Source organism: Pleurodeles waltl, chromosome 6, assembly GCF_031143425.1.
Source record: "Pleurodeles waltl isolate 20211129_DDA chromosome 6, aPleWal1.hap1.20221129, whole genome shotgun sequence".
Classification (NCBI taxonomy): Eukaryota; Metazoa; Chordata; class Amphibia; order Caudata; family Salamandridae; genus Pleurodeles; species Pleurodeles waltl.
This window is the reverse complement of record NC_090445.1, coordinates 329,381,382-329,408,331: the sequence shown is the minus strand read 5'-3', so window position 1 is coordinate 329,408,331 and position 26,950 is coordinate 329,381,382. Positions and strand designations below refer to the sequence as shown.

Below are 26,950 nucleotides of genomic sequence, written 5' to 3'. Positions count from 1 at the left end.
ATAATAACATTCTCAACACATGTGGGGCTGAGGCGGTACAAACGCTTAAGTTTTGGAATTGCCAGTGCGGCGGAAGTGTTCCAGGACACCATACGAGGGATATTAGCCGGGCTAGAAGGAGTAATCAACGTCAGTGATGACATTCTGGTGCATGCCCCCACAATAGAAATACATCTAAAGAGACTCCGGGCGGTGTTTCAACGACTACAAGCGAATGGGCTGACCTTACACAGAGAAAAGTGTAAGTTTCTAAGACAGGACATTGCATTCTTTGGGTACCACTTTTCAGAACAGGGTGTCCGACCTGACCCTGAGAAAGTAGCAGTCATAAAGTCTGCGCCCGCTCCCACCTCTGTCACAGGAGTCCGAAGTTTTTTGGGAATGGCGACTTACTGCGGAAGATTCATGAAGAACCTAGCTTCAATCACAGCCCCGCTAAGAGAGCTTACAAAGACAAACACCCCATGGGAATGGAATCAGACACAGGAGGCAGCGTTTCAGGCGACAAAGCAGGCACTGTCCTCAGAAACAACGTTAGTGTATTTTGACCCGGCAAGAGACACTGAACTGTCAGTAGATGCCAGCCCTGTCGGTCTGGGGGCTGTGTTATCCCAAAAAGGAAAAGACGGTGAGTGGGCCCCAGTGGCATATGCTAGCAGAGCTCTGACGATGACTGAACAAAGATACTCTCACATAGAGAAAGAGGCCTTAGCAGTGAGTTGGGGATGCCGCCACTACCACTTATACCTATACGGCCATCCATTCCTTATCTACACTGATCACAAACCCCTGATCCCTTTGTTTAACAAAACAGCATCTCAGCCACCACCACGAATAGAGAAGTGGATTTTACAACTTCAAGAGTATCAATTCTCGGTGGTATATCGGCCGGGAACCCAAAACCCCGCTGACTACTTATCACGTCATGCAAGACCGGCCTCAGCTGAAGAAAAGGAGGAAGCAGAAAACATCGAGGAGTACGTGCGGCTAGTGGTAGAGAGGTCCAAGCCACTGCCAATGTCGCTGAAAGAAATTCAGGAAGCAACCCAACGGGATGAAGTGTTACGGTTGGCCATGTCATGTGTTCAGGATGGGAAGTGGCATCTGCTGAAACAAAATTTGGCACGAAGAACCGAGGAGGCAAGTGTGGCACTACAAGCATTATTCCGCGTTCGACACGAGCTGGCTGTATCGTCGGAGGACTGCCTTTTACGAGGCAGTCGCCTTGTCATCCCAGATGCCCTCCAACAACGCACGATTGATCTGGCTCATGCTGCCCATCAAGGCATGGTAAAAACTAAAGCCAGACTGAGAAGCAAAGTGTGGTTTCCGAAGATGGACTCCAGAGTGGAACAGACAATACAGAGATGTCACGTTTGTCAAATGATGGGGCCGGCGGATCCCCCGTCTCCCATAATCACAGAACCGATCCCATCCACCCCTTGGCACAGGGCAAGTGCAGACTTAGGCAGCTTACCAGATGGTAGACACATGGTGGTGGTCATTGATGACTTCTTGAAGTATCCGGAAGTTGAGCTGGTGGAGTCTACCACCACGGACAAGGTGATATCGTGCCTGGAAAAAATAATGGCCACCCATGGAATCATGCAAGAATTGAGGACCGACAATGGTCCCCCATTTTCTAGCCATGATTTTTCCAAATATCTCGCTTCGCACTCGATTCATCACCGCAAGATCACTCCTCGATGGCCTCAAGCCAATGGGGAAGCAGAAAGATTCATGCGAACCCTCAACAAAGTGATAAGAATTGCAGTAGCCCAAGGGAGGAATCTAGACTGTGCTATATTTGAGTTTCTCAGAGAGTATCGTTTGACACCACACAGCACCACTGGAATATCCCCTAGCTCCCTATGTATAAGAAGGAATGTGAGAGATACCATACCTCACATCAGCAATCCCACAAAAATTCATGATCAGGTGGGAATGAAGCTACGGGACAGACAAGCTAAAAATGACAAGATGTCAAAGAAAAGACGAGCTCGGGTGAAAGACATGCAAGTGGGTGACAAAGTGTTAATAAAGAACCGACATCCTGGAGGGAAGTTCAAGACTCCTTTTGAGCCCTACCCATGGGCAGTGGTGAGAATAAAAGGGACCCTAGTGACTGCCAAGAGGAACGAGGAGATCGTCACCAGGAACGTATCTTGGTTCAAACGATACAACTATGACGAAAAAGAACTCGAAGAAACAACACCAAGGGATGAGGTCAAGGAAGAGCCGGAGGAATTCGTGATACCCGAGGTACAGGGAGACCTCGGTCCTCCGGTGACTGTCCACGGCAGCCCAGAAACTCATCAAGGAGTGGAAGAAAACGAAGCTTGTGAGTCGAACCAAGGGGTTGGAATGAGAGAGGATGAAAAGATGCCGGAAGCTGGGGTGCCAGAGACTGCGCTGAAAAGAGGTGGGAACAGATATAATTTGCGACCCCGCATCCCCATCCCTAGGAAACTCAAAGACTATGCCTTTGAATAGCTGAATCCTATTCATAGGGGAAACGGACTACCAAGTTACCATTTGTGCTCTGTTAATAACTTTCATGCCCGAGATAGGAGGTTATGTTTATTTTTGTTGTTTCATTTTAGTTTAAGTTGAAGAGGAATGTTATGTCCGACCCCGGATCATACCAGTACCCCCGGTGAGGGGTGACTCACACTGCTATGGTGATAATAGCGGTGACCCTGTGTTCAGAGATAAGGTGGTAGGGTCCTGACGTCAGGGCTTGGAGGTAATAAAGGTGACCGGTTGATTTGGCGCCGGGAGTGAGAAAGTGTAACTACTGCGTGCGTGTGAATTATTTACTGCGCCCGCCATTCCTAATAGTGCTGTCGATCTACCGGGCCAGCGAGCTTAGGCGAGTGTGCACCACGGATGGTGTACACAACAACAGACAACCTTCAGCCAGGTTCTGGATTTCGCATCTTCCATACTTGATGCATCACTTGTTGATTCCATTATAGCCACTCGAGAACAAATGCTTTCTGGCTCACTTACGGACGACACTAAGGCCTGTAACATTCTTTTCCCTAACATCAAATCAGGTGCTTTGATTACTGATTTTGATAATTATTAAGTTCAGGTCTCAGAGCTGCCCAAGGAAGAATTAAACTTACAAAGAGTTTTATTTCAAACCTCTTGCCTATCATTAATTATTGACCAAAGTACTGAAACATCAGTCTCTGACCTAGTGGGAGCAACAGGACCTTGCAGCATAGTCTTTCTTAATCTACCCTCCCCACATTCAGAGAATCTAATCGGTCACCTAGATAAATGTCGCAGTCTCTTCGATAAGCACACACCGTTTCCCCATCTGCATCATAGGGACTTCCCCCGAGCAGGAAATCTCCAAGTAATTAATAATCACAGACCTTCTTTCCCTTCCCTGCGGAAAGTGATCAGCATTCCACATGACTGTTACTTATCAACATATGCTCTGCTTCTGATCTAAGAGTCAGTGGGTGCTTGAGCTCCTTCGGGGGTCTTGAGCATGGATGGTCTGCCACTATTATTTCAAATATCATGTAATCTTCAACGTGTGAGTGTGTGGGGCGCTAATTTAAGTAGACTTAAGGCACCTGCTAGTAATCGGCCTTATGATGATCGCATCTTGGAGTAGGTGCTACCTTGCAAACCCATGCAGAAACCCAGCAGTTAATGAGATAAAAGTATTCAATATCTCTACCTTTTTCTCATCGGGGTAAGTTCTGTTTGGGTCAGTATCCTGCAGTGGATACCACTGCGGTTAGTGATGATGAATCCAGATATTCCTTGAAAAACGATATTGTTTAATATTGTGTAGTACAGTTCAAATAGGCCTACTGCTACCAATATGCATGTAGAGTGCCTTTGGGTAGGCCTCTTTCAACTACTAGCTTTCTTCAGACAGCCTTTTTCAGCCACTCACTGGTTTGAGCCTCTGTCTTTGTTCATCTGTCACCTAACGGCACTGGCTGCTTGGGTGTACTCTTCCGCTTATACTCGAGTGGTTGCATTGAAGTTCAGGAGGGACTACTATACAACTAAAGCTCCCTCTGTCCACTCTTGCTGGATGCCTCCCATGTATCTCCCTCTATTGTGCTAACGCTGGATGCGTTAGAACACTAAACCCAGGCCTGTTAGCTTTGTGGGTGGCTGTTGCACCTGTAGCCCCTGAATTACCAAGAAAGATACTAAAATAAAAGTTAGTCTTGTGGAGCCAGCTGCCAGCTCTTCTGCATGCAGAAGCTGGGTCTGTTTATACGAATCAAGCCAAGCCCTTTTGGCTGTTACAATGGCACGGTGATTTCATTGCAAGATTGGGATGCGTGAACCGCCCCTCTCACTGCTGCCCGTTCTAGACATGTAAGGCTTCCTGTGTCTACGTCTTTTATGTGTGTCCACCACTGTGTGAGTGCCCCCTGTGGGAATGCCTCTCTATAACTCCACATACCCTCGCTTCCTCCGTCTGTGTTGTCTCTGGTCAGTTTATTTTCATGTCAGTGTTGACCCATGTTCATACCTCACTTTATATGTATCTTATAGCACTGGACCTAGGGGCCCACGTGTAAACGTAGCGCCAGATTGCAACCAGAAACAATAAAGAAGGGCCCACTGCGAGGAAAAAAGACAGCAAAGTGTGACAAAGCATCTCGTTCTCACTGGGCACCAAACGTCTTTTCAGCGGTGAAGAATGTGCTATTTAGGCAAGCTTATTCTTCCCACTCCACGCTATGGCCACGAGTTGAAAATACCACTAAATGTAATGACCCAAAAATGTGTTGGCAATAACACTGAAAGTAAGCAAGTTCATACAAAGAAGCACCCAGTATTAACGCCTGGCCCAGACAAGTCAGCATCGTCCTCATGTAATCAGTTCTTCAAAAATAGTACAATAACAGGACACAGTGGGTCTCAGCCTTTTCATCCACTGGCTATATTTTTCATTCTTTGCCACTACATGGACAGGCTGCCCATCAAGGCCAACGCATTTTGAGAATGGTCTTAACACAAACAGAGAGACAGGTAGAGGAGGAACAAAACCCCATACTGAATCCCTAAAAACAGAACCATAAACACAAGAAGTATGGGGTTTACTTGTTAGACGGTACCACTGGTAACAGATTTACCTAGGGCTCTGCAATCTCATACTATGAGTAACATATTGAGTGCTGCTTAAAGCTATGTGATGAGTGGAATTTCCTTTACGGACTAGGTGGTCTCACACACTATATTGGGGGTCATTACGACCCTGGCGGTCATGGACCGCCAGGGCCGGGGACGGAGGAAGCACCGCCAACAGGCTGGCGGTGCTTCAGGGGCAATTCTGACCGCGGCGGTAAAGCCGCGGTCAGAAAAGGGAAACCGGCGGTTTCCCGACGGTTTTCCCCTGCCCCAGGGAATCCTCCACGGCGGCGCTGCAAGCAGCGGCGCCATGGGGATTCCGACCCCCTTCCTGCCAGCCTGTTCCTGGCGGTTTACACCGCCAGGAAGAGGCTGGTGGGAACGGGTGTCGTGGGGCCCCTGGGGGCCCCTGCAGTGCCCATGCCACTGGCATGGGCACTGCAGGGGCCCCCTAACAGGGCCCCATTAAGATTTTCAGTGTCTGCAAAGCAGACACTGAAAATCGCGACGGGTGCCACTGCACCTGTCGCACACCAGCAACTCCGCCGGCTCCATTCGGAGCCGGCTTCATCGTTGCTGGGGCTTTCCCGCTGGGCGGGCGGGCGGCCTTTTGGCGGTCGCCCGCCCAGCGGGAAAGTCAAAATGACCGCCGCGGTCATTTGACCGTGGTACGGTCTTTTGGCGGTCTCCGCCCGGCGGGCAGAGCCCGCCGCCCGCCGGGGTCGGAATGACCCCCATAGTGTCTTGCTTCATCATATGACCACCTAGCCCCACCCAGGTAGGACAGTGCCACCTGGGCGGACTCAACCTCACCGTTAAAAGAACAGGAGGGAGTGCAGAAATTCAAATTATCTGGAAATATATGGGATCCAGCTATGCTAGGGAAAATATAAAAACACCTAGTCAGTCACCTGTGTAATTGTACACTTTTATTCGTGGTGACCACTTGTGAGGTTAAGAACAGAAGATGGAACACCTGTATGAGAGTAAAGACTCACAGTGTCACCTATCTTGTAGTTACTGGCCAACATGTTTCTGCCCACTGCTAAGAGCCAAAGGAGGTCTGGGGGCATTCTTCAGGGCCTGGGATCCCTCAGTGTCATGCACTACAGAAGCAAGAAAAAGAGGCTACTCCAATAGGAGGAGTTCAGATATTGTAGAAATAGAGGGTCTACCTGTGGGGAGCAACCCTGTGGGGACCCTAATCCTGAAGGGCTAGGGGCCCCAGGTCTAGGAGGGGAACGGAGTAGGTGCTTAGCGAGCGCCTCCTTTGGAGTATGTGTGACTATAAGGGGACACTCCTCCTCCTTTAGACCTGGGGCCACTAGCCCTTCAGGATTTATGGCTTTTTGTTTGGGACATGCATATTATGTTATGTTGATTTGTATAGCGCACCAATCACCCGAGATAGTATCAAGGTGCTTGGGCAGGTGTGTGGTCCCTAAGGTGCTTGTACAAAGAGCAAGGTCTTCACCTTCTTGAGGAACTCAAGAAGTGAGGAGGAGGCTTTGATGTGTTGAGGGACGTCGGTCTATGTCTTGGGTGTGATATAGGAAAACGAGCGACCTCCACTTGCGGATGCGGGGAGTGTGTGAAAGTGAGGTAGAGCATAGGTGTCTGTTGAGTTGGTGAAAGTGTATGCGGCTGGTCAGGTATTCTGGTCCTGTGTTGTGTAGGGCTCGTAGTGTGCTGTTTGCAGGCAATGGCCTCTCGTTTAAGCAGAATTCATTTAACTAATCACTCTTGCACATTCATTCATTTCTCTTTGCTATCCTGATAACATATTGGATTTACAGCTTTTTTGTTTGCAAAATAAAGACGTACGCATAAGGGCTTTCTTAAAGGTGCAAGGAAAATAATGACCCTTTGTGAAAAGTATCTTTTAAGCAATACATTGCTGGGTATGCCTTGTACGGTCATCACTTACAACACAAACGTCCCCTTCTGACTGCTTTTCAAAAGACTTTTTAGGAGGATACAGCTTATCTCTGCTGATACAGTCTAGTCAGCAGAGGGGCTCTACTCCTAGGTTCCATACTGCTGTAATCCAAAATGTTGCTTCAATGTGGGCTTTTTTTCTGTCTATGAAAGCTGGTGACAGCTCACTAAACGTCACTGAACAATTATCAAGGAATTTCCCTAAAACAAACTGATCTATCAGCTTTGCCAATTCATGTTCTAATAGGCGTGCAGTCAAAACTAAAAATTACAGGATCACCTGATGAGCTGCAGAACTAATCAGTACCTAGAGCACTCAGGCATCAGAATAACTTCGCACTGCTCTATCCTCTTGAACAAAGCACTTGGCTCAGACATTGTGTCTCTCAATCTCTACAAAACTGACGTGTGTGTTATGCCACGCACTACTGAAACTATCAGAACCATTAATAATAAACAGGTATAATTCCAACTTGGAGTCTGCTGCTAAGGAAATCTTATGTTTAAATAAAGACAATACCAGTCGTGGGGATTCCTGGGGATGGGGCGGCGCGCGGGGGATAGGAGGGTGGGAGGGGTCAGGCGGGGGAGAGTAATACATTGAAATGTATTAAAATAAAAAATTTAAAAACTTACCTCCTCTGCCACATGCCGCTCCTCTCTCCTGCGTCATCGCTGCACGCAGGCACAGGCTCCCAGCCTGCCCTGCGGCCAATATTGGCTAGGAGCCCCCTGGCTGGGTGCTCCCAGGCAGACTGGGAGCCTGTGCAGGCTCTCTCCAGCCCAGCAACCACTCAGATACCCCATTTCCCCTCACTTGGATGATTTTCTCTACCTGACTTTGGGCTTCTACTACTCAAGTCCAAAGACTGTTAACATATATGACACTTGCGAAAGTCTGGTTAGTTTCCTGTGAACTGGTTAAGCTACAAAGTACTGCCAAAGCAGGAGTACTCTGGCTCAGCTTTGGATAATTTTCAGCAACTACATATCACTGAGTATTTCATGCTTTATATCATCATCCTCTCTTATTCTTCAGGGGAAACCTGAGTTCCACACTTCACAGCCCCCATATTTAAATATGTTTTCCATTCAGTGTCTCAAATATGGATATACTTGGGCACTGCTAAAGCATGTATTTTCATTTTACATTGGCATCTGCGGAAACTCTCAGCTGTTACAATGAGCCAGCTAGGACCAGTAGTAGGATCCTGTGTTGCTGAGAACCTTGAGGCCATAACCAGGCATAGAACCACAGAGCTGTCCAGCGTCTCTAGCATGTGAGTTACAAAAGAAGATGGACAGCCCCAAATGGAGAGGACCTGCTCCTGACTTTGTGGACCAGACCTGTATCCCATCAGAAATAGAACTTCAGCTAAGACCACTTGCGGAGAAAAAGTCCACTCATGATCAGATATTGAGTGAAACACAAGAACAAAACCACTAACAAACAGAACAGAGGGCTGCATAGGAACCCCCAGCAGATGATAACTACTTAATGAGCCACTGTCCCTTCCTTCTACACTTACACATGTGTCTTTTTCAGACCAGCATTAGCAAGCTGGTCGTGTCTTTGTAGTCTGTGAGCACGGAATGGAAGATGTATGATTCCCTATGAGAAGGCACCCCGTATACTCCAGCGTAGGTCACTCCCTTAGACTTGTGTTGGTTCCTGCATAACCTGCCCTTCTGCCCTAAAGGCACACTAGTATGGCTCTCCCTTTCCCCCACGTCTCTTGGGAGTTCAGATTATTTTAGGATCCAGGATCCCTTGTCTGAGCACTGGAAAAAAACTAATTTACCCAAACCCTTCACTTGAGATAACTTTTGACTCTAATCCCTGCAGTCAATAAGCAATCATTTGAGAAATGAGCCCTTGCTGGCACTAGTATTGGTGGGTGTTTGCAAACATTAGGTTCTCTGATTTCGACGTCTCTCAGTGTCTCCCCAGGTGCTTAAATAATTTGCAGTTTCTCTGCAGTGGCTTAGTGCTAATCTTGGTCCCTGGGGTAAGAGTGAACGTAGGACATATAGGCTGGGTATGTCCACTGTGAAGTTCCTTCCAGAAAAGTCTTGAAGTCTTGAAGTTCAGAGATGAAGGTTCTTTCTGCTTACTTCCACACAAGCATCAACCTGGCTGCAGCATACACTGAACCAAACACTGGGTTACTCTAATGAGGGTCTTAGTCTTAAAGTTTATGGTTGCTGTCCCCTAGTCATATTGTGTGTCATGGGGCATATAATTCCTGACATTCAGTCTGTTTACATGTCCCATACTTCAGACATTGTGCCTCAATTTTGTCTGCTTACCTTTTAGAAGATGTATGAGCCCAGTTCAGAGCTAGGATCTTTGTTCTGGACCCTCATTAGACCTCCCAAATGTGAGCAAGATCAGGTCCAAGTCCGGGGGCATAGCTTCCTTGGTGCACTGTGTGCAGGGGCACCAAGGTCCACTCAACCCTGGTTATTGCTGTATTTTCCAAATCAAACATCACTTAGAGGGTCAATTTTCTTCCTTGTACTAGGGCCCAGGACATACTGGAAACGACACAGTCCAAGTGGGCTGTCAACAGGTTTTGTTACTGCTTTGCAGACTGACTCTGTTACAGAGATAATTGCAGGATTGCTGATATGTTTGACTGTGAGCAAAATTATTTTTCCTTTTGTGTCTCTCTTTCATGCTTATGCTCATGGCGGCCATGGTGCTTTGAATCGGCTCGCTTATGTCAACTGTTTTACTTTTCATTTTTAATTTATGTGACAAGAAAAGTCTAGTTAGGAATTTACAATGTCCATAGCTCTAACTGGAGCAAATGCGAGATCAATTGCATTGCAAATGCTTGTTTCTAGTTATGTTAATTTTGTGTGATAGCTCAGGCTCATCCCAGAAAAACTAATTTCTGAGCAGTGGATTTTGGAGATGTTATCTCATACGTAGAGCTCCTTGGAGCCCAATTATTGCACTGAGAGCGTTTTTGGAACAAGAAAAAGCAACATATTTGTTACATGATTTTGAAGTATGGTACAAGTTATGCCTTGAGGCAATGATATGCCTTCCTGACCTATAGTCTTACGTGGTGGAAGAGCAGTAGGGTCACACAGATCTCAGTTGATCTGACACTAGTAGCAGTATGTACCGCACTCTTGGGTTTTTTCTCAGGTGATGCTCAGTTCAGCAAAGAGGACTTATGAAATCTGTTTCCTTATGCCATTGTGTCTTAGATTCTCCTTTTCTCATCCTTCCTTTCTTCTGTTCTCTTCATGTAGAAAGTACCCAGCAGTTGCTAATAGGACAGAGCCACAACATAGGAGCGGGGTATAGAGACCCTTATGATAACTGTGTTAATCTTAGTCTATAACCTTTCTTCTATTTCAAACACCCCGCTGTCTCCCCCTCTGCCATTGGTCAAATCCATCATACCAATAGGCTCCATGTTAAAGAGAAAACCAACAAGGAAGTGATCCATGGCTATATATACCCTGATATGTATGCATGTTAAAAGCTGGGCATAGCTCCACACAGCTGTTCCTAGTGCTGCCGCCAGTTGTTTGGGTATCCAGAAACTGGGAATAGGTGAAAGCCTATGGACAAGAATTAACTGAGTCACCACAAAGCTATCTTTACCATGTGACAATTTGATTACGTGTAATAATCCACCCATTTGTGCACTCCAATGAGATTTATTCTTAAAGATCAAACAGAAGTTAGTTTTTACGGGGCCTGTCTGCTTGCCTTCTACCATGCTATAAGGGGTCCGGTATTTATGTCCTGAGGTTTAAGCAGCCTTCCCACCTGTAGCCCTCTAAGAGCCCCCAACCAACCTGCTGAAACTCTGAAGGAGCAAGGACAGAGATAAAAGGTAAATAGAGGCCAGAGACAGTGTGTGCTCCATAAAAACATTTTATTCTATATAAGACACAGAGGAAAGGATTTAAGAGATGATACATGGATGAGGTCCAAGAAGATGTCTCCTCAGAAGAGTTATTCCTCGTTCATCCCCTTCTGCAGAGAAAGAGAAGATGTTAGAGGCAGAGAAAGGAAAGAACAAGCAGGAGATCAGAGGAGTAAACAGGAAACATGCACAGACCACAGTACAGTTCCTGCGGGATCCAGGCAAAGCCTTCGGGACAACAAACCAATACCTCTTTGAAGAAGCTAGAGCAGTGTGATTGAGGTGAGAGATAGTGGTGTCACTGGCATACTCTGCCGATTCATTTATTCTAAGAATGTAAAATAATAGACTAGGCTTCGCTGATAATATCCACAATGAGTGCAATTTCCCAGGAGTACTGGGACAAATTCAGGATAGTGGGGAGGCTCTAGGCACTATGCTATATGAGGTGCAGAAGAACCAACTCCACAAACAGTAGCTAGACCACTGATCGCCCACTTACTGTCACTCCACATACCTTTAAGGATTCGAGAATTATCACTTCCACAGTTCAAAACTGTACCAAAAACTGCCCTTTTCGACACAAGCAAGGAATATGTTCATGCACTAACTAGGGATATACAGAGGTTTTCTGTGATCGTCAGTGGTTTGACTATGTTTTAGCACAGATTTCATTGGGTTACACGCTCTCAATTAACAAATCATAGTCCAGATGTATGTTCTCCAACCACGTAAAAAGAAGGAGTAGGATACTCAGCCAGAGAGACCAATATCAGCTCTCTGAGTGCTCATTTCCCCCTAAAATGTGATCAGGATTATCATCGCCTTCAACATTTATACAGCTCTCTAGTGATCAGTGCTGTCGTGCAGTGTGATCGTGTGGGCAGTGTTGTCATCTTTCTCATGCTGAACTGGAAGGGATAGCTCATGTGAAATGACTTATGCTATATGTTTGAATGTTCTATTATATTGTTATACCACTAGCCTTGGACCAGCCCTATGCTTATACGTGTTGGCTGATTCAAAGAACTAGTCAATAAAAAGAAAAATAGTGGACAATAATTGTACATACAGAGCGAAGAATCAGCTTTTTAATTATATGTCTAACATCTCAAAATCGGTTCTTCACAAAGGTTTTATTGTTACTATATACATACCGTTGCACACTTTCCTCAGAGTATTACTGATTTAGACAGAACAATAGTACTTATAAGTTCTGTCTAGCAATTGCAATAACACTCACAAAACTTGAGTTTTTGATACTTTTTGTCTAAATCCTTGAGAGGTATAAAATGCTCACCTTCTTCATGATCATGACAGCCCCCTAACTCTTACCACTCATCTTAGCTTGACCTTTGGTTCTCACCGATCTCAGGTCCCCCGGTGAGCAGAAAAGCCCCTCTGCTCTCATCTTGGTCATGTGTCTTGTCCCAGAGATCAGGGCAGCCTTTCAATGCTCATTTGTTCTCCCCCTGTGACCACGGCAGCCCCTCAACTCTCTCTGCATATACATTATCTTGATCCTTACCCTCATGCCTACGATCAGAAACAGCTTCTGAACTCTCACCTTGGTAGTATCCCCTCCTTAAAGACCACCCATCCCAGGACTTAATTTTTTGTCCATTTGTCCCTTCAGGACAGCCTCTCACCTCTCATCACTCACTTTGCCCCCTGCACTGACTACAGCACGTTCCTCAGCCCTCAGAACCTACCTTCCTCTTGACCGCTAGTAATTAGAGGAGAATGACACCGGTTCATCATGTCAGGGATTGTGTAAATGGCATCAGGCACCCTCTGGCTTCAGATGACATCACAGGCTACCCTTAGCTCAGTCTCATATTTGCTATTGATCAACTAGAGAAAATGCATTGCAGAAACTAAATGCCTCTGTTTGCTTGCTATACTTGCCACTGCTCTTGTGACTACTGAGATGAGGGGTCGCAAGGGTAGTACCAGGGGTATCAAAGAGAACGCAAAGGTATTAGATGCTATTCTGGCTAACCCTAGTTCATGCTCATAAAGGGCAAGGTATATTGTACATACATCCTCCTACCAGAGCTGTGATCAGGGTAGGCCCTTAAGCTCTTACCTTGCTGATGCTGATGTCGCGGCTCTTGGCGCGAAGCTTGTTGACCTGAGATTCAGCGATATCGGCCCGCTCGGCTGCCTCATCCAGCTCGTGCTGAAGCTTTCGGAACTTGGACAGGTTTGTGTTTGCCTGTTCCTCCTGGGTAAAAAAATGTAAAAAAGTAAAATGATGAGTCAGACATTTTGTCTGTCTTTGTCTTGTGAGGGAAAAGGAGCTATGCAATGGACTTTTCCCTAAATAAATGCCTGCTCCTGCCTGTTGCCTCTTGTTGAACAACTAGAATGAGGTATGGATGAGGTCACTTACTACCTGCTTCATTGAGTGAGACATATTCAGTGAACAGTTAAAGGGGATGTCACTTACCGCCTCCTCTGCCTGTCTCTTATAGGCCTTCACTTTCAGCTGGAGTTTGTCCACCAAGTCCTGTAGGCGTGTCAGGTTCTTGCGGTCTTCCTCCGTCTGTGAAGAGAGGTGAGAGAAGATGGTCAGGGAAGAAGAAAGGCGAGTGATAGTCCACCAGCTAATTCATTCACCTAGACAGCTCTAAACACCAAAATACTCTCTCTCATTCTGTCCTCCGGGAGATTGAATAATGTAAGACACTTCCATCTTGAGCTCCAAACACCATTCAGTAAGGCACCAAATAGGATGTCTGTGATTCCAACCACCACAAGGTGGAAAGAGTTGAGCATCCACCTCTTCATTAATAGTACTTTATTTTTTATTGTTAAAGCAGGAATTATTGAAGGCACTAACCTTGGAAGAGCAAAAAGTTGCAGTGTTTTGACACAATAGTGGAATTTTTGGGACGTTCACAGTAAACTCAGAAACCTAACTAAAATGGATTCATGAATGGGATGGACTTAATCTCCAACTGGTAGGAGTTCCTATATGACTGCTTGGGAAAGCAGCTTTAATGGAAAAAATTATTTGCAACAAGTGCCTTCATGTTTAAACGCTATGAGGGGGTACCACTCAAGGGTCTGGACCTAAACAAATGGAGTGATTGTAAAGTTGTGAGCTTCACCGTCAAACCAGCCATTATCAATGAACAAGGGATCCTATTCACAAAAGTAAATCTACATGTGTTAATCTCCTACAAGTACAAATTATTCTTACAGTTTTGAGTAACTTTACTACTGTTGGGTAGTCACCATATCCAAGTGTAAAGTTACTCAGCCTGTAGACTTACATGTCCCCACCACCTGAAATAAGGGGTGAAGTTGGTAAAAACACAAAATATAACAGTACAATTACTGCTAGCAGGGACTTTATGGCCCTCATTGATGTTCTGCACACTTGGCAGAGACAATGAGGGCAAAGAGCAGCTCCCTATGGTAAATTATTCAGAAATGTTCGGAAGTTTATTAAAAAAGCTTAAAAATTAGAAAAAATATTTTTATATCAGATATTTTTTTTACTACATATGTTTATTGGTTTTTAGATAGATGAAAAGGTACAGTATAGTAGCCTTTGCAATTATTCAAAACAGCCTCTGGCAGCCTATAGAGAAGAGCAAAAAATATACAAGCAGCCTTTGCACAAACGAAGGCCAGTTCAGAGCAATGATGATATCTGCACCTACACCTACCAGGGGTGTCCTTAAATCTTTCATTATAGAAGATTGACCCAGACATTGCACTGTTAGGAACTGCTTACCGACGTTTGGAAACAATCATGTTTAGTCAGCCAGTGTCTAAATCCTGAGGCCAGACATATCACATATGTCTGCTAGGAGACAGGGTATTATGCTGGCTCCAATCCCCAGGATAAGAGCATTCCTTCATTCCCATTCCCCTTGTCATATTAGTCTCCAACTCTCAGGGTTTACTGAGCATGGGCTCCAGCATTTCTATCCACAGATCTTTTATCTGACCCATATTTATGCAGCTGCAGATATTTTGTTACTCTTTTCCCACTGATTGAAACCCCCCACCTATACTATGTATGAATACATATCATCAATTTTACGGAACCTTCCTGGAGGTCCAGCTTCATACCTGATAGGTCAGCTCCTTGACGCGCCTCTCGTACTTTCTCATGCCCTTCACTGTTTCAGCTCCACGCTTCTGCTCAGCCTCCAGCTCATTCTCCAACTCCCGTAACCGTGCCTCCAACTTCTGCACCTGTTTCTTGCCACCCTTCATGGCGATCTGCTCAGCCTCATCCAGCCTCTGCTGTAGGTCCTTGATGGTCTGTTCCATGTTCTTCTTCATGCGTTCCAGGTGGGCACTGGTGTCCTGCTCCTTCTTAAGCTCTTCTGCCATCATGGCCGCCTAAAGGATAAAATATCAAAGACTCAGACATGTCTGACTGGAGTAGCTGGCCAACAATGCTGAGCAGTCAAACTAGACCATAGCCAGTGTCAAGGCTGAGAGGTGGACACTTACATCAGTGATGGCTTTCTTTGCCTTCTCTTCTGCATTCCTGCACTCCTGGATGGATTCTTCCACTTCTGTCTGCAGCTGGGAGAGGTCTGCATCCATCTTCTTCTTCTGGTTGATAAGGCTTGTGTTCTGGGGACAAACATAAACGAGTTAGAAAAACAGCCAATAGCTTACTCATTGGAGCTGGTAATGGGAGAAAATCGACTGGCTACAACTGGTGCTTTTCACAGCCATTTTGTTTTCTCATCTTCAGTTCAGAGTGACATATCCTTAGCTTCCTTTGGGGAATGCTATTGGTGTAAAAAATAGAAGCTGCAAATAAAAAAAACAACCCTTCAGGTCAAGAAATTAATGCTACTAAGTAACAATTTCAGAAGGTGATTGGGAGACTGGAATTGATCACTCTTAGGAAAAAAACACTATTTGAAAATCCTTCTTGCCCCATTTAAATGGGCAGAAAAACATAAAATGTCATACGTCATTCCAGCTGATAAAAAACAAGTAATTGATGCCGCATTATATATTTAAAGAACTACAAATGAAAAATGCAGCTGAACCCCTAGTATTAGTATCCTGGAATATCTACTTCCTGATTCAAAGCTAACTTAGGGAGGGAAAAGTCCTTTGAACATATTTGAAGCAGAAGTGGATATGAATTCTGAAACCGAAAGAGAATTATCTTAAGTGGAAATCTCTCTGAATTACATTACACTAATATAATGTATCTCCAGATGAAGAGATTCAGTGATAGGTAAAGCCAGGTGTGATATAGGAAGAGGTTGTACCTGTCAGCAGTGCAACTGAAAGTTTGAAACACTACATGCGGGAATGGAAACGGTAAATGATGTACCTTGAGAATGGAGTAATGATATAGCAGCAAATGGTGGCTTAGGAATGGGAGTCTTGTATGGTCAACAAAGTGGTGAGATAAACCACGGAAGACCTCCTTACCCTGTTGAGTGTTGTAAAGGTATGGTGGGGATTCAGAGATAAAATAATGGACATAATGTGTATCCCCTCCTTCCCATTCATGAATGGATAAGATAACCATATATGAGGAAGATACATGAACACTGGTTGCAAGAAGTGGGGGTGAAGAAGGCTCACCAAATAGCCCACAAATGAACAACGGCAGGGCAGAGGCCACTGATGGTGAGAGTTGGAGTAGAGTTAGGTCTATTAGGGCTGGATGGAAACCTCTGACCTGGACTTCAGGTGGTTGGAACCCCAGGATCAACATACAGGGAGGAAACCGCCACAGAGTTAGAAGGTGGGTGAGTGGATATTATAGCCACCTGGGCCAGAGGATTTCACGATCATGCAGGTTTGGATCCGGAGTCCCAGCAACCAAGGGGTGGCAGACTTTAGGCGGGCAGAGGAAAAGAATGTCTTTCACAATGGAGTGGATGAGTTAAAAAATGCCCCTTAGGTCACTGCTGTAGAGTGAGTGTTGAAGTTCCCAGAAAGGAGAATCTCCTGCTTCCACCACTCAGACTTCCACTGACAACTCTAACTTCTTCCTCCCTCTACAAGTCCAGCATATGTTCCTGCTCTCAGGATCTTGCAGAGAGAATTAAGAAGGAAGGAAGAGAAGAACTGATGTGGATGGAAGCAGGCTATTTATATTCTGATTAATATGAATGTACTATATTAGGATATGTTCTCTAGCCCTAGTGAGCGGCTTTCTCTATGGGACTTAGTTTCAGAAGCTCCCTCTCAAAATAAATAGTCACTCAATTTTTCTTTGTCACAGCAACTACCTAGAAGACATGGATAAATCATCTATCTTCATGCCTGCTTTTTTGATGATCCTAGCCTATTGCTTAAGATCTGTCCTTAAACCATGTGGTGAAGCTCTGTAAGTATTCTACAGCACTAAAATATTGCTTGTATATTGAATACTACATTACTGTTAATCTCATGTTTCTGGAGCATCTTAAGTGAAAAGACCTAGCTTCACGCATTCAACAGAGCTGTGAGCTTACTTTACTTATGATCCCTCCACTGGGTGTGAAGGAGCTACTTCTTTCTCACTAAGCTCTATAAGGACCCTCACGTGGAAGTGCTCGGGCTTGTTCCTCACCTGGGAGTGCAGGAGTTGCAACCTTTCTCTGAGCTCTATATGGTTCCTCACCTGGGTGTGCGGGGTCTGCTCCCCTTCTGCAAGCTTCATTTGTTTTCTCACCTGGGAGTGCACAGTATACTCCTTACCTCTAAGGTCTATGTGGTACCTCACCTGGGAGTGCATGGTATACTCCTTCCCTCTAAGCTCTACGTGTTTCCTCACCTGGGAGTGCAGAAGCTGCACCCTCTCACTGGTCTCGATCAGTTCTTGTTCAGCCAATTTACGGGCTCTTTCTGTCTGCTCCACCACTCCACGCAGCTCTTCCAGCTCGGCCTGTAGGAGGTTATTTCTCCGTTCCACAATGGCAACATTCTCCTTCAGGTCCTCATTTGCTCGAACCACGTCATCCAGCTGTATCTGAGTGTCCTGAATGCAGAAGCAGAAAATTAATGGGCTTTTATTTCTTCTAGATTCAACTTTCTAAAAGACACCAAGAGGGGCATGTCTAGAGCATCTCACCACTAACACTATGAGGTGCAAGACAAGAGCCATGTCGAGATTTTGAAGGAGAGAGCCACCAGTATAGCACACTCTGACAGTATGGCAGGAGGGAGATGGGGCATGTCCAGCGCATGCATAATAGCATAGCACCCCATAACACAGTGAGGTGCAGAAAAAGTAGGATGCCTAGTGTTCGAAGGAAAGACGAGGGTGTACAGCACCCCCTAACACAGTGCAAGGAGTAAAGGGCAGTGCTCCAAGCAACTTTGCATCTATTAAAAGCATTTGGTGCCAAAAATAGAGGATGGCCAGTTTAGAAAGGATAGCTCCCAAGCAGCTTTGGAGCCCCTAAAGATATGGGATACAGAAAGTGTGCATTGAAGGTGTAGCACATCCATGTACAAAAGTCCCACTTAGATGCCTTTGTGAAAGGAAGGATTCACAAATCATCTAATTGAAAGTCTGGTGAAACAACTGTTAAGACCTCCTGGTACCTTTAGGTATCCCTGCAGCAGCTTGACTTGTTTCTGTGCCTCGGCTGCCATGCGATTGGCCTGGCTGAGCTGGATCTCCATCTCGTTGAGATCACCTTCCATTTTCTTCTTGATGCGGAGGGCCTCATTGCGGCTGCGTGTCTCAGCCTCCAGTGAGGTCTGCAGTGAATCCACTACTCTCTGGTGGTTCCTTTTGGCCTGCTCCATCTCTTCATCCTTCTCAGCCAGCTTCCTCTCAAAGTCTGACTTTAGCTGGTGAAGTTCAAGCTGAGCCCGCAGAATCTTGCCTTCCTCGTGCTCCAGGGATGCCTGTGGAAGAAAGACATCTTAGTGCACAGTTCCTGTAAAAACACTTGTCCAATATCTCATTCGAAGGGTGTAAAGGTGACTATGAGAAAAATCAGGTGATTGTGGCAGAGAAAGATGCAAAATTGTACCTGTATCTGCCCAAAGTGAGTCATGTCTTGGTGATGGTTATAATCAAACTGGTGTTTTTAGGAATAGGCCTAGAAGAGTCTTGCCTTAACACCCCAAACAAGCTACTCTCCTGTGCATTCATCTGGCAGAAGATATTACCCAATCTGTTAGATTTCCAACCAAGTTCTCTGGCAAGAGAGCTGGTGATTCGTCCTTATGCAGTCTACCTCTGTCTTTGAAGGGTGGCAAGTGTCCCAGCACTCTATATCCTACAGGTGGACTGAAGGATCATAGGGTCTTAATAGTCAAAATAGGGTCATACTTAGTCAACAGCAAGAAAGACTGACAGCCTCTGGTGCTATCTCACTTGAAGAAGATGAAAGGTTCATTACCTTGCCTCATGTCGTTCCCATAATAATAACTTTATCTGATGGAATGAAGGCTACCAATTGGTTCACAGGTTATCCCCAATGAAAAAAAAAAAAACTGCTCCCATGTTATTGCCAGTCATCGACTGATAATAAGTAGTCATGGTATCCCTATTACATGGATATTAAACTGATGTCTAATTATCATGCTGTAAAGTATAACACAGATGAAGCTTTAATAACGGGGCTCACAGAATCACCATCAGATGAATGATTTGCTGAGCCTTTATGTTGTCTGCTTCATTGTATGCCATCCCCTTAGAGGGTCAGAAGTGACATGATGCCCTCTCCAGGACTTTGACTGCCAGGACTCTCCGAGCTGAGGACACAGAGCTGCAGGATTGCTAAATTTGGTAAGATCCTAATCACTGAGTTGTATGAAAGGGCTTCTTCCCCATTTGTGAGGATACTTTTATTACCCTACAACTCTCAATAGGCTAAATAAGTAAGGATGATGTCCCCAAGCACAGGGGCTCTTCTCACCTCAGCTTCCTCCAGAGCTGACTGCAACTCCAGCTTCTCCTGCTCAAGTTGCTTCCTCAGTTTCTCCAGCTCATGGATGCTCTTGCCACTCACTCCAAGCTGTTCGGTTAAGTCTGAGATCTCCTCTGAAAAAAAGAGTGCATTACGGCTAATTAATAAAAGGTCCCAGGTAGTATGGCTCATCTTCTGCTTCCTGCAGTACAGATCATGGAAAAGCAGTGCAATTTAAATGTATGTAATGATTTTGCAAACTTTTAACACACTCTCACTCCTTGTGCCTGAAATACAGACAGACAAGTTCACCTGGGCCCTCTCCATTCTCGACAAACAGAGACAAGTTCCTCACCTTGCAGGTTCTTGTTTTCCCTTTTGAAGGTCTCCAGGTGTTCTAAGGACTCTTCATATGCATTCTTCAACTTGAAGAGCTCAGTGCTCAGTGACCGTCCCTCCTTCTGGGAAGATTCCAGCTCCATCTGGGTCTCCTCATACTTCTGCTTCCACTCAGCCAAGACCTGGAAAAGAGTACAAGATCATGAGGCTATACTAATAGACGGGGTGCCAGGCAGGCAGAGACTGGCCCGTATATGGGACGATCAAGTACAGAGTTGATATGGTTGTATAAACGTGCGTTACTGAAAGGCGTCCTGGCGCTAACAGAGTCTGAGATTAGATATAATATGTTACACAACAAAGAGTGAGGTTTTAAAGGCCTATAGAAATCGAAGATGACTGGTTATTAAGCAAATATGTTTAGGCAGGAAAATTTTCACTTTACAAGTTTGAAAAGAAAACAATCGGTTTTGGAAATGGTAATTTCTGCAGGATTATCCCCAAACGTTTTGCCTTTCTCCTCCTGTTTTTCTGACCCTCTTTTTGTTGGTTTTAGGACTCTGGGCACTTTACCACTGCTAATCAGTGCTAAAGTACATGAGCTCGCTCCTCTAATACTTGGTAAGATTGGCTTACACCTATTTGGCTTATTTAATTTACCTGTAAGTCCCTTGTAAAGTGGTATACCATGTACCCCGGGCCAGTAAATTAAATGCTACTAGTGGGCCTGCAGCGCAGATTGTGCCACCCACAGAAGTAGCCTTTCAAACTTGTCTCAAGCCTGTCAGGGCAGTGTCTGCATGCAGTTTACTGCCACATTGACTTGGCAAGTCAAACTACTTGCCAAGGCCTAAACTTCCTTTTTACTACACCCCTATGGTAAGCCCTAGATAGCCATATGGGGGGAGTGTTGTGTATGTAAAAGGTAGGACATATATTTTTATGTGCTACATGTCATAGTAGTGACAAACAACCTTTTTACTTTTTCACTGTTGTGGGAGCTGCTCCTCTCATGGGTTTGCAATGGGAATTCACTTCTATATGTCTAAGTGATAATTTCTGATCTGTAAGGAGTAGCGTGGGCATGTTTGGTATGTTTGTAATGGTAGTGAGAAATCCTGCTTACTGCTGTAAGTGGATTTTACATTACTATTTTAGAAATGCCACTTTTAGAAAGTGGGCATTTCTCTGTCCTTATAACTCTTGTGCTTTGCAGTCTGACTTCAATCCATGCCTGGGGCAGAGTGACATCTCCACTTGGTGCACACCTTCCAAACAGCCATCACACAGGAGGGGCTGGTGTGACAGAAACGGCATCTGAATACTGATAGTCTTCCTGGGCCGGGGAGAGGGAGAGTCATTCACACCTTACATGCAAATAGGCTATATCCTGCCCTCACACAATGGACTGATTACTTCATACTGATGTCTGGAGACAGGGCTGGGTTGAAAGGGGTGTTGTGCTTCACTTGAAAGGGTCTCTTTGAAGTTACCCCTGAACAAAGGCATTTTTGAGTGTAAGTACAAGGGCTCTCACCCCATGATTGGAAGAGCACTTTGGGAACTGGGACTGAACCTCTGCCAGAAGGACTGCTGAGCTGCAAAAGGACTCTTCTAAACTGCTCTTCTTTTGCTGCCCTGCTACCTGGTGCCTGCTGGGTGGTACAAAGGACTCGTCTGGATTGCTTTTCTGTGTGTTGCCCTGCTGCCAGCTGCTCCCTGAGTTTGTTTTTCCAAAAGCATTGTTGAGTTGGCAGGAGGAACCACCATACAGCCTACTGGCTTCATTGTGCTGGCCTGCCTGCCCCTTTATGCCCTCCCAGGTGTCCTCTCAGGGGCCCCAGGGTGGGGTGGATACTGCCTGGTGCTCCTGGCCTCCTGTTCACCCTGCACATGGAGACTGCTTGTTGGATACTTGGCGCTGCCCTAAGGAGAAGCACATGGATAAAGCTGCATTGGGGACTTGATGCTGCCCTACTGAGAAGCGCGTGATGAGTGCTTCTCTCTCCACATTCCTCCGTAAGGCAGTAATCAGCACATGTTGAGCGCTGTTGGCTAGAAAGGTGCACCCCTCCAGGGAGAAGGGAACTCCACCCCCGGCTCTCCCAACTCGACAGAGACATTGCTCTGTATGTAGTACACCTGAGATTCTGCCCTGCAGCGCGGACCTGCCCGCCTTCCAGCTAGGAGCTCCAGCGGCAATACCTCAAAGATGTGTCCCTAGGAAGAAGGAAGTTGGGATCGAGGCATCGGGCACCTTGCTGTGCGTGCTCACTTGTGGCCGTGTTGAGCACTGTTCACCCTGCGCGCCCTGCTGCGTGCCCTCGCTGCTACTGGATGTCAAGCCACCCACAATGCACCCCTTGAGCATGTGTACTTTCAGGCCCTGAGAACTTTGGGCCATTTTCTTACCGGTCCCCAGGGGCTGTGGTCATCCAGACACTGTGTGCTCGAATAGTGGGGCTTCACTCCATACTACTTGGGAGAAGACCACAAATGAAGCCCCCATTAGTTCAGCACCGTAATTCTCCTAGAGCGAGCGGCGCATCTTTTAGAGCGTATGCTTATACCAGCGGACCACCTTTCTCCCCAGAGCTCAGACGGATCACCGTAAACCCACTTAATAGAGCAGCAGGGGTTCTTTTGCCTACATGGGCTTACTGTTGTGAATGGGATCATGCTGATATTTCGTGATTGTGGTGCTTGTGGGGAACCTTCATGGTTTATGTGGTTTATCCACCCTAGCTGTTGCATACCATGCCCTGCGTATTTTCATGCCTGCATGTAATTATGTTCAGAGGGCCCCTGTACTACCACATAACATATGCTAGGAGCACAGAGGCGCTGAATCTAGGTATTCCCTGCAATGGTATCTGAGTTATCCTAGACATCCTTATACTACTTACCAGGTATTCTCTACGGTATGTCATCTTGCTTCTGGTATCCAGTTATAGGATTTGCATGATATGCACAGTGGTTATGTGTCATGGGTCCATGTTATAATCTGTTGCATTACCTACCCTGATGTTCCCTAAAGTATGTCTTTTTATGCCTTGCACTGTTATGATAAGGGGTACTATTTCAGGAGTGGTGTAGTGTGCAGAGCATTTCTAATTCATGTCGTTTTGGTATACCTTTTATGTACAATTTATTATATATTTTATAATCCTGTGTGGATTCTCCTTTTGTGGTGTATTTATTGTGTCCTTGGTGTGAGTGTATTGTGCAAACGCTTTACACATAACCTCTGGGGATAAGCCTGACTGCTCTCTGCCACGCTACAAAGGGGTTGAGCACAGGTTATCTTTGGTTTGTAACTTACTTGCCCTGACTAGAGTTGTCGGTTCTGCCTGGCTGAGGTGCATACTCTAGCCAACGGGAAACCCCATTTCTAACAATAGGACTTCCTGTCAAGTCTTTCTAATCTTAGTTACTTTCAAGAGGAAACTGTTGGATTAGTGGAGAGGCTGTAATGGATGATAAAAATGAAAAAGTCTGATAGGTATCCCTGACCCAAACTGTATACAGTTTTAAGATAGATACAGGAACATTAAAGGAGCTCTTTTCTCAATAGTCAACCAATATACATTTTTAAGATGCAGAAAAATGTGAGAATGACATGGCAGGTTAAGCAACAGTCAGACTGCACAATTTGAAGAAGCCGAAGACAATGAGTAAGATACTTTGGTAAACTTGAATGACATTACATTGTGTGGCTTTTGGAAGAAAAGGCAAGATCTCAGTCAGAGTTCCTAGGATCAAGAAGCATTGAGAAGTTACTTTCGAGGCTAGTCAGTACTGACAGTGGCACTCAGATTAGGACCCGAACATACTTGTGGAGGAGAGTTTCCCAATTGGTTGGACAACCAATTATTTAACCAGGTGGAAATATTGGAGCCAAATAACAGAATCCCAGTCTTGTCCGAGTTGAGCCTTGGAAGCTATTGTTCAGAGAACATCAAATAGAGGATATTATAAAACATAAAAATACCTCTTACCAGTTTCTGAAAGCAAAGCTACAAGAGAGTTATGGCTCATAATGCTTCTTGTACAGCCACACTCTTCAGCATCCAACTCACCATTGTCACCTGTGCCCTTTTAATCTTTTTTCTCTCTATTCTCTTACCCAAGACATGTTCTTCTGTCACCTTTGTATGCTCATCTACCAGAGTTTCTCTCCTCCCCTTCAGGCTCCACTTTCTCAGTTTCCTTTTTCTTTACATAATCCCCACTAGGAATGTTCTAACCCATCTTCCAATCTCTTCTCTCCACTGCAGTCCCATCTTTCTCTCTCTTCCTTCCTCCTAGATTATATGTGCCTCTTTCGGTCTCCCTGCTGCATATTTTCTCTTGTCATCTAGCCATCAGCTGTCTCTCCCCTCCCCACATACCTTATCAAAGTTCCTCTGCTTCTTGTCTAGGGCAGCAGCCGCAGCATTGGAACGCTCCAGGTCCACCATGAGGTCCTCGATCTCGCTCTGCAACCTATGTTTGGTCTTCTCCAGCGAGGAGCATTTAGCGTTCACTGCCTCCACGGCTTCCTCTGCCTCTTGCAGCCGCTGGGCCAGTTTCTTCCTACCAGGTGGAGAAGATTAGGAAGAAGAAACAGAGCTTTTCAGAACAGTGTGTGGTATGATATTATCAATGAGGAAGCAAGGTCAGTGACAGGCAAGTCACAATAGGGAGATCAGCAGATTCCTCTGGATGCTTTCCACAACTGAACCAGAAGACTGATAGAAGATGAATACCTCTACATGGACACCACAGATAGACACTGCCGACAGACAAGCAGTAGTTCCTGACGAGCGACCTCCATGGTCGTACTGAATATGATGATGAACACTGATGACTGTCCATGGATGGTCACTGTGTACAGACAGACAATGCTTTAGAAATTAACAGCATTTGCAGATATGATCTGCAGATGGGTAAAGACCAGGAATGGTCAGTATGCACAGACGGCCAAGGTTCGGGGATGACTACTGTCTAGATATGGACAATGTCTATGGACAGTAGCACCTTTAATATGGACATGGGCCATGAAAGAGAAAGGTCTCTGGATGGACAATAGGGGGGAGTAGTAGGGAGAGTAGTGGACATTAGTTATGGAAATAACAATTGGAAGGCAATTAACTGACAAGAAAAGTGAAAGTTAGACATACCATCGCTTCCCTTAAAATTGCAGAACCCTTCTGCTCATCAGCTATAAAACATGATTTCCAATCCAAAACCCTTTTAGAGAGGAGCACAGAGACTCCTAGAGCTGATTCTGATAATTTCTGAGGACCATGGGGGTCTGACTTGGAGGGTGTTGTGGTATAATCCCCAATTCCAAACGCACAAATCGCCCTGGTTGTCCATCAAAGGAAGGTCTCCCTGTCATTGATGCTCTAGAACATTTTAATACCAATGCTCGTACTAAGAGCTCCAGATACAAGTAACAGAGACTTGCATGATTTCACAACTCTTCTAACCTTCTGCAATGAAATAGTTTGACCTGATCATGTCATTTCCATATTCTCTGATCTGATCTGAGTTCTTGTGTCTAGACTATGGTACGGTTGAAAGGTGACATTCCCCATCTCTCCATTCATCAAATTCTCCACACAGCCATTGATCTCTCTCTCACCCCTCACTTACCTGCATTTGAAGCGGTGACTCTACCAACAGACAAACCTTTTGTTCGTCTTATATTCCAATTCAAACATAAAAGCAAACAAAAAGCTTGTCAGTTAGGAGATAAGTGGAGGAACTGCTGGGATGGGGAGAAATATAGCCTGATACTCAGACACCCATAGAGAAACTGAAGAGAAAAGGGACCTGCTTAAAAGCGGGAAAGGGAAGAGAAGTGCATGTAGGGATCAGAAATAAAACTGTTTATCTGCCTCCTAAAATACCATGAATATTATTGGCTTCTGCAACTTTAAAACACTATAAATTAATCCTGAAATTTACTTTTATCACATAATATCACTTTAAACATCCTAATGTTGAAAACATTGAAATGCTCTATATTTTGTGAGAAAGTATGTCTTCCCATTTTATCTCACGTACTGACAATTGACTGGAGAATTCCTCATGTTGTCCAAAGGTGATAACGAATGGTTTCTGGCAGTAAAAGTTCAAATTGGATAAACAATACATTTATGTACTGAAAAGAACCATGTGTGATCGGCACTACAACACATGGTTTCATTTTGCTCTCTTGGATCAGGATGAATCTGTTTGTGCAGGTCCTCAACTGGATTATGGCGTTACAATGTAAAGCAGAACAGAGGCTGAAGTACTGATGCTGGCCATTGTGATTCTATGAGATTAGCAAGGGATTCAGAGACTAGTTTGTATTCATCATGTGGTAGGGTACATTTGTTCACGGTGCAAGGATAACAATGTCTATTTCCATGATGATACACTCACTTGGCGTCCTCCAGCTCCTCGGTTCTCTGGATGGCATCTGTCTCGTACTTAATCCTCCATTGCGCCACCTCGGAGTTAGCTTTAGATAGGATGCGCTGCAGCTCTGCCTTTGCCTCCTGCTCCTCCTCATACTGTTCCCGTAGCAGGTCGCAGTCGTGGCGGGCCGACTGTAGTGCATGGGCCAGGGCATTCTTGGACTAGAATTTAACACAAGAACACAAGCGGGGCAATGTTATACTCATACCCACTCCAGTTTCTGAAGGCTCATTGTGGGCCAGAGGCCAACTAACGTGCAAATGCACCTTGCTCTTGGCCTGCAGCATTCTGGTTATTTCAGAACCTGAAAGTTAAGCATAGCTCCAGCAATATACCCCGGATGTAACCTGCAAC

At 45.3% G+C, this 26,950-nt stretch overlaps 1 protein-coding gene and 1 long non-coding RNA gene across 2 annotated transcripts in view; one reads left to right on the top strand and one right to left on the bottom strand.

The window, feature by feature from the left end:
• Positions 1-26,950, top strand: part of LOC138299693 (uncharacterized) — a 331,880-nt gene that overhangs the window by 122,408 nt on the left and 182,522 nt on the right. The window lies entirely within an intron of this gene.
• The window catches only part of LOC138299692 (myosin-7), a 50,783-nt gene continuing 34,772 nt past the window's right edge, over positions 10,940-26,950 (bottom strand). The window contains exons 29-39 of the mRNA XM_069238181.1: positions 26,561-26,757; positions 24,535-24,718; positions 20,160-20,325; positions 19,814-19,938; positions 18,486-18,794; positions 17,713-17,916; positions 15,429-15,554; positions 15,039-15,314; positions 13,402-13,497; positions 13,039-13,176; positions 10,940-11,059 (exon numbers count right to left, since the gene is read on the bottom strand). Of these exons, the coding sequence (XP_069094282.1) occupies positions 11,039-11,059; positions 13,039-13,176; positions 13,402-13,497; positions 15,039-15,314; positions 15,429-15,554; positions 17,713-17,916; positions 18,486-18,794; positions 19,814-19,938; positions 20,160-20,325; positions 24,535-24,718; positions 26,561-26,757 (1,842 nt within the window). The 3' untranslated portion in view covers positions 10,940-11,038. The remainder of the gene's footprint in view (positions 11,060-13,038; positions 13,177-13,401; positions 13,498-15,038; positions 15,315-15,428; positions 15,555-17,712; positions 17,917-18,485; positions 18,795-19,813; positions 19,939-20,159; positions 20,326-24,534; positions 24,719-26,560; positions 26,758-26,950) is intronic.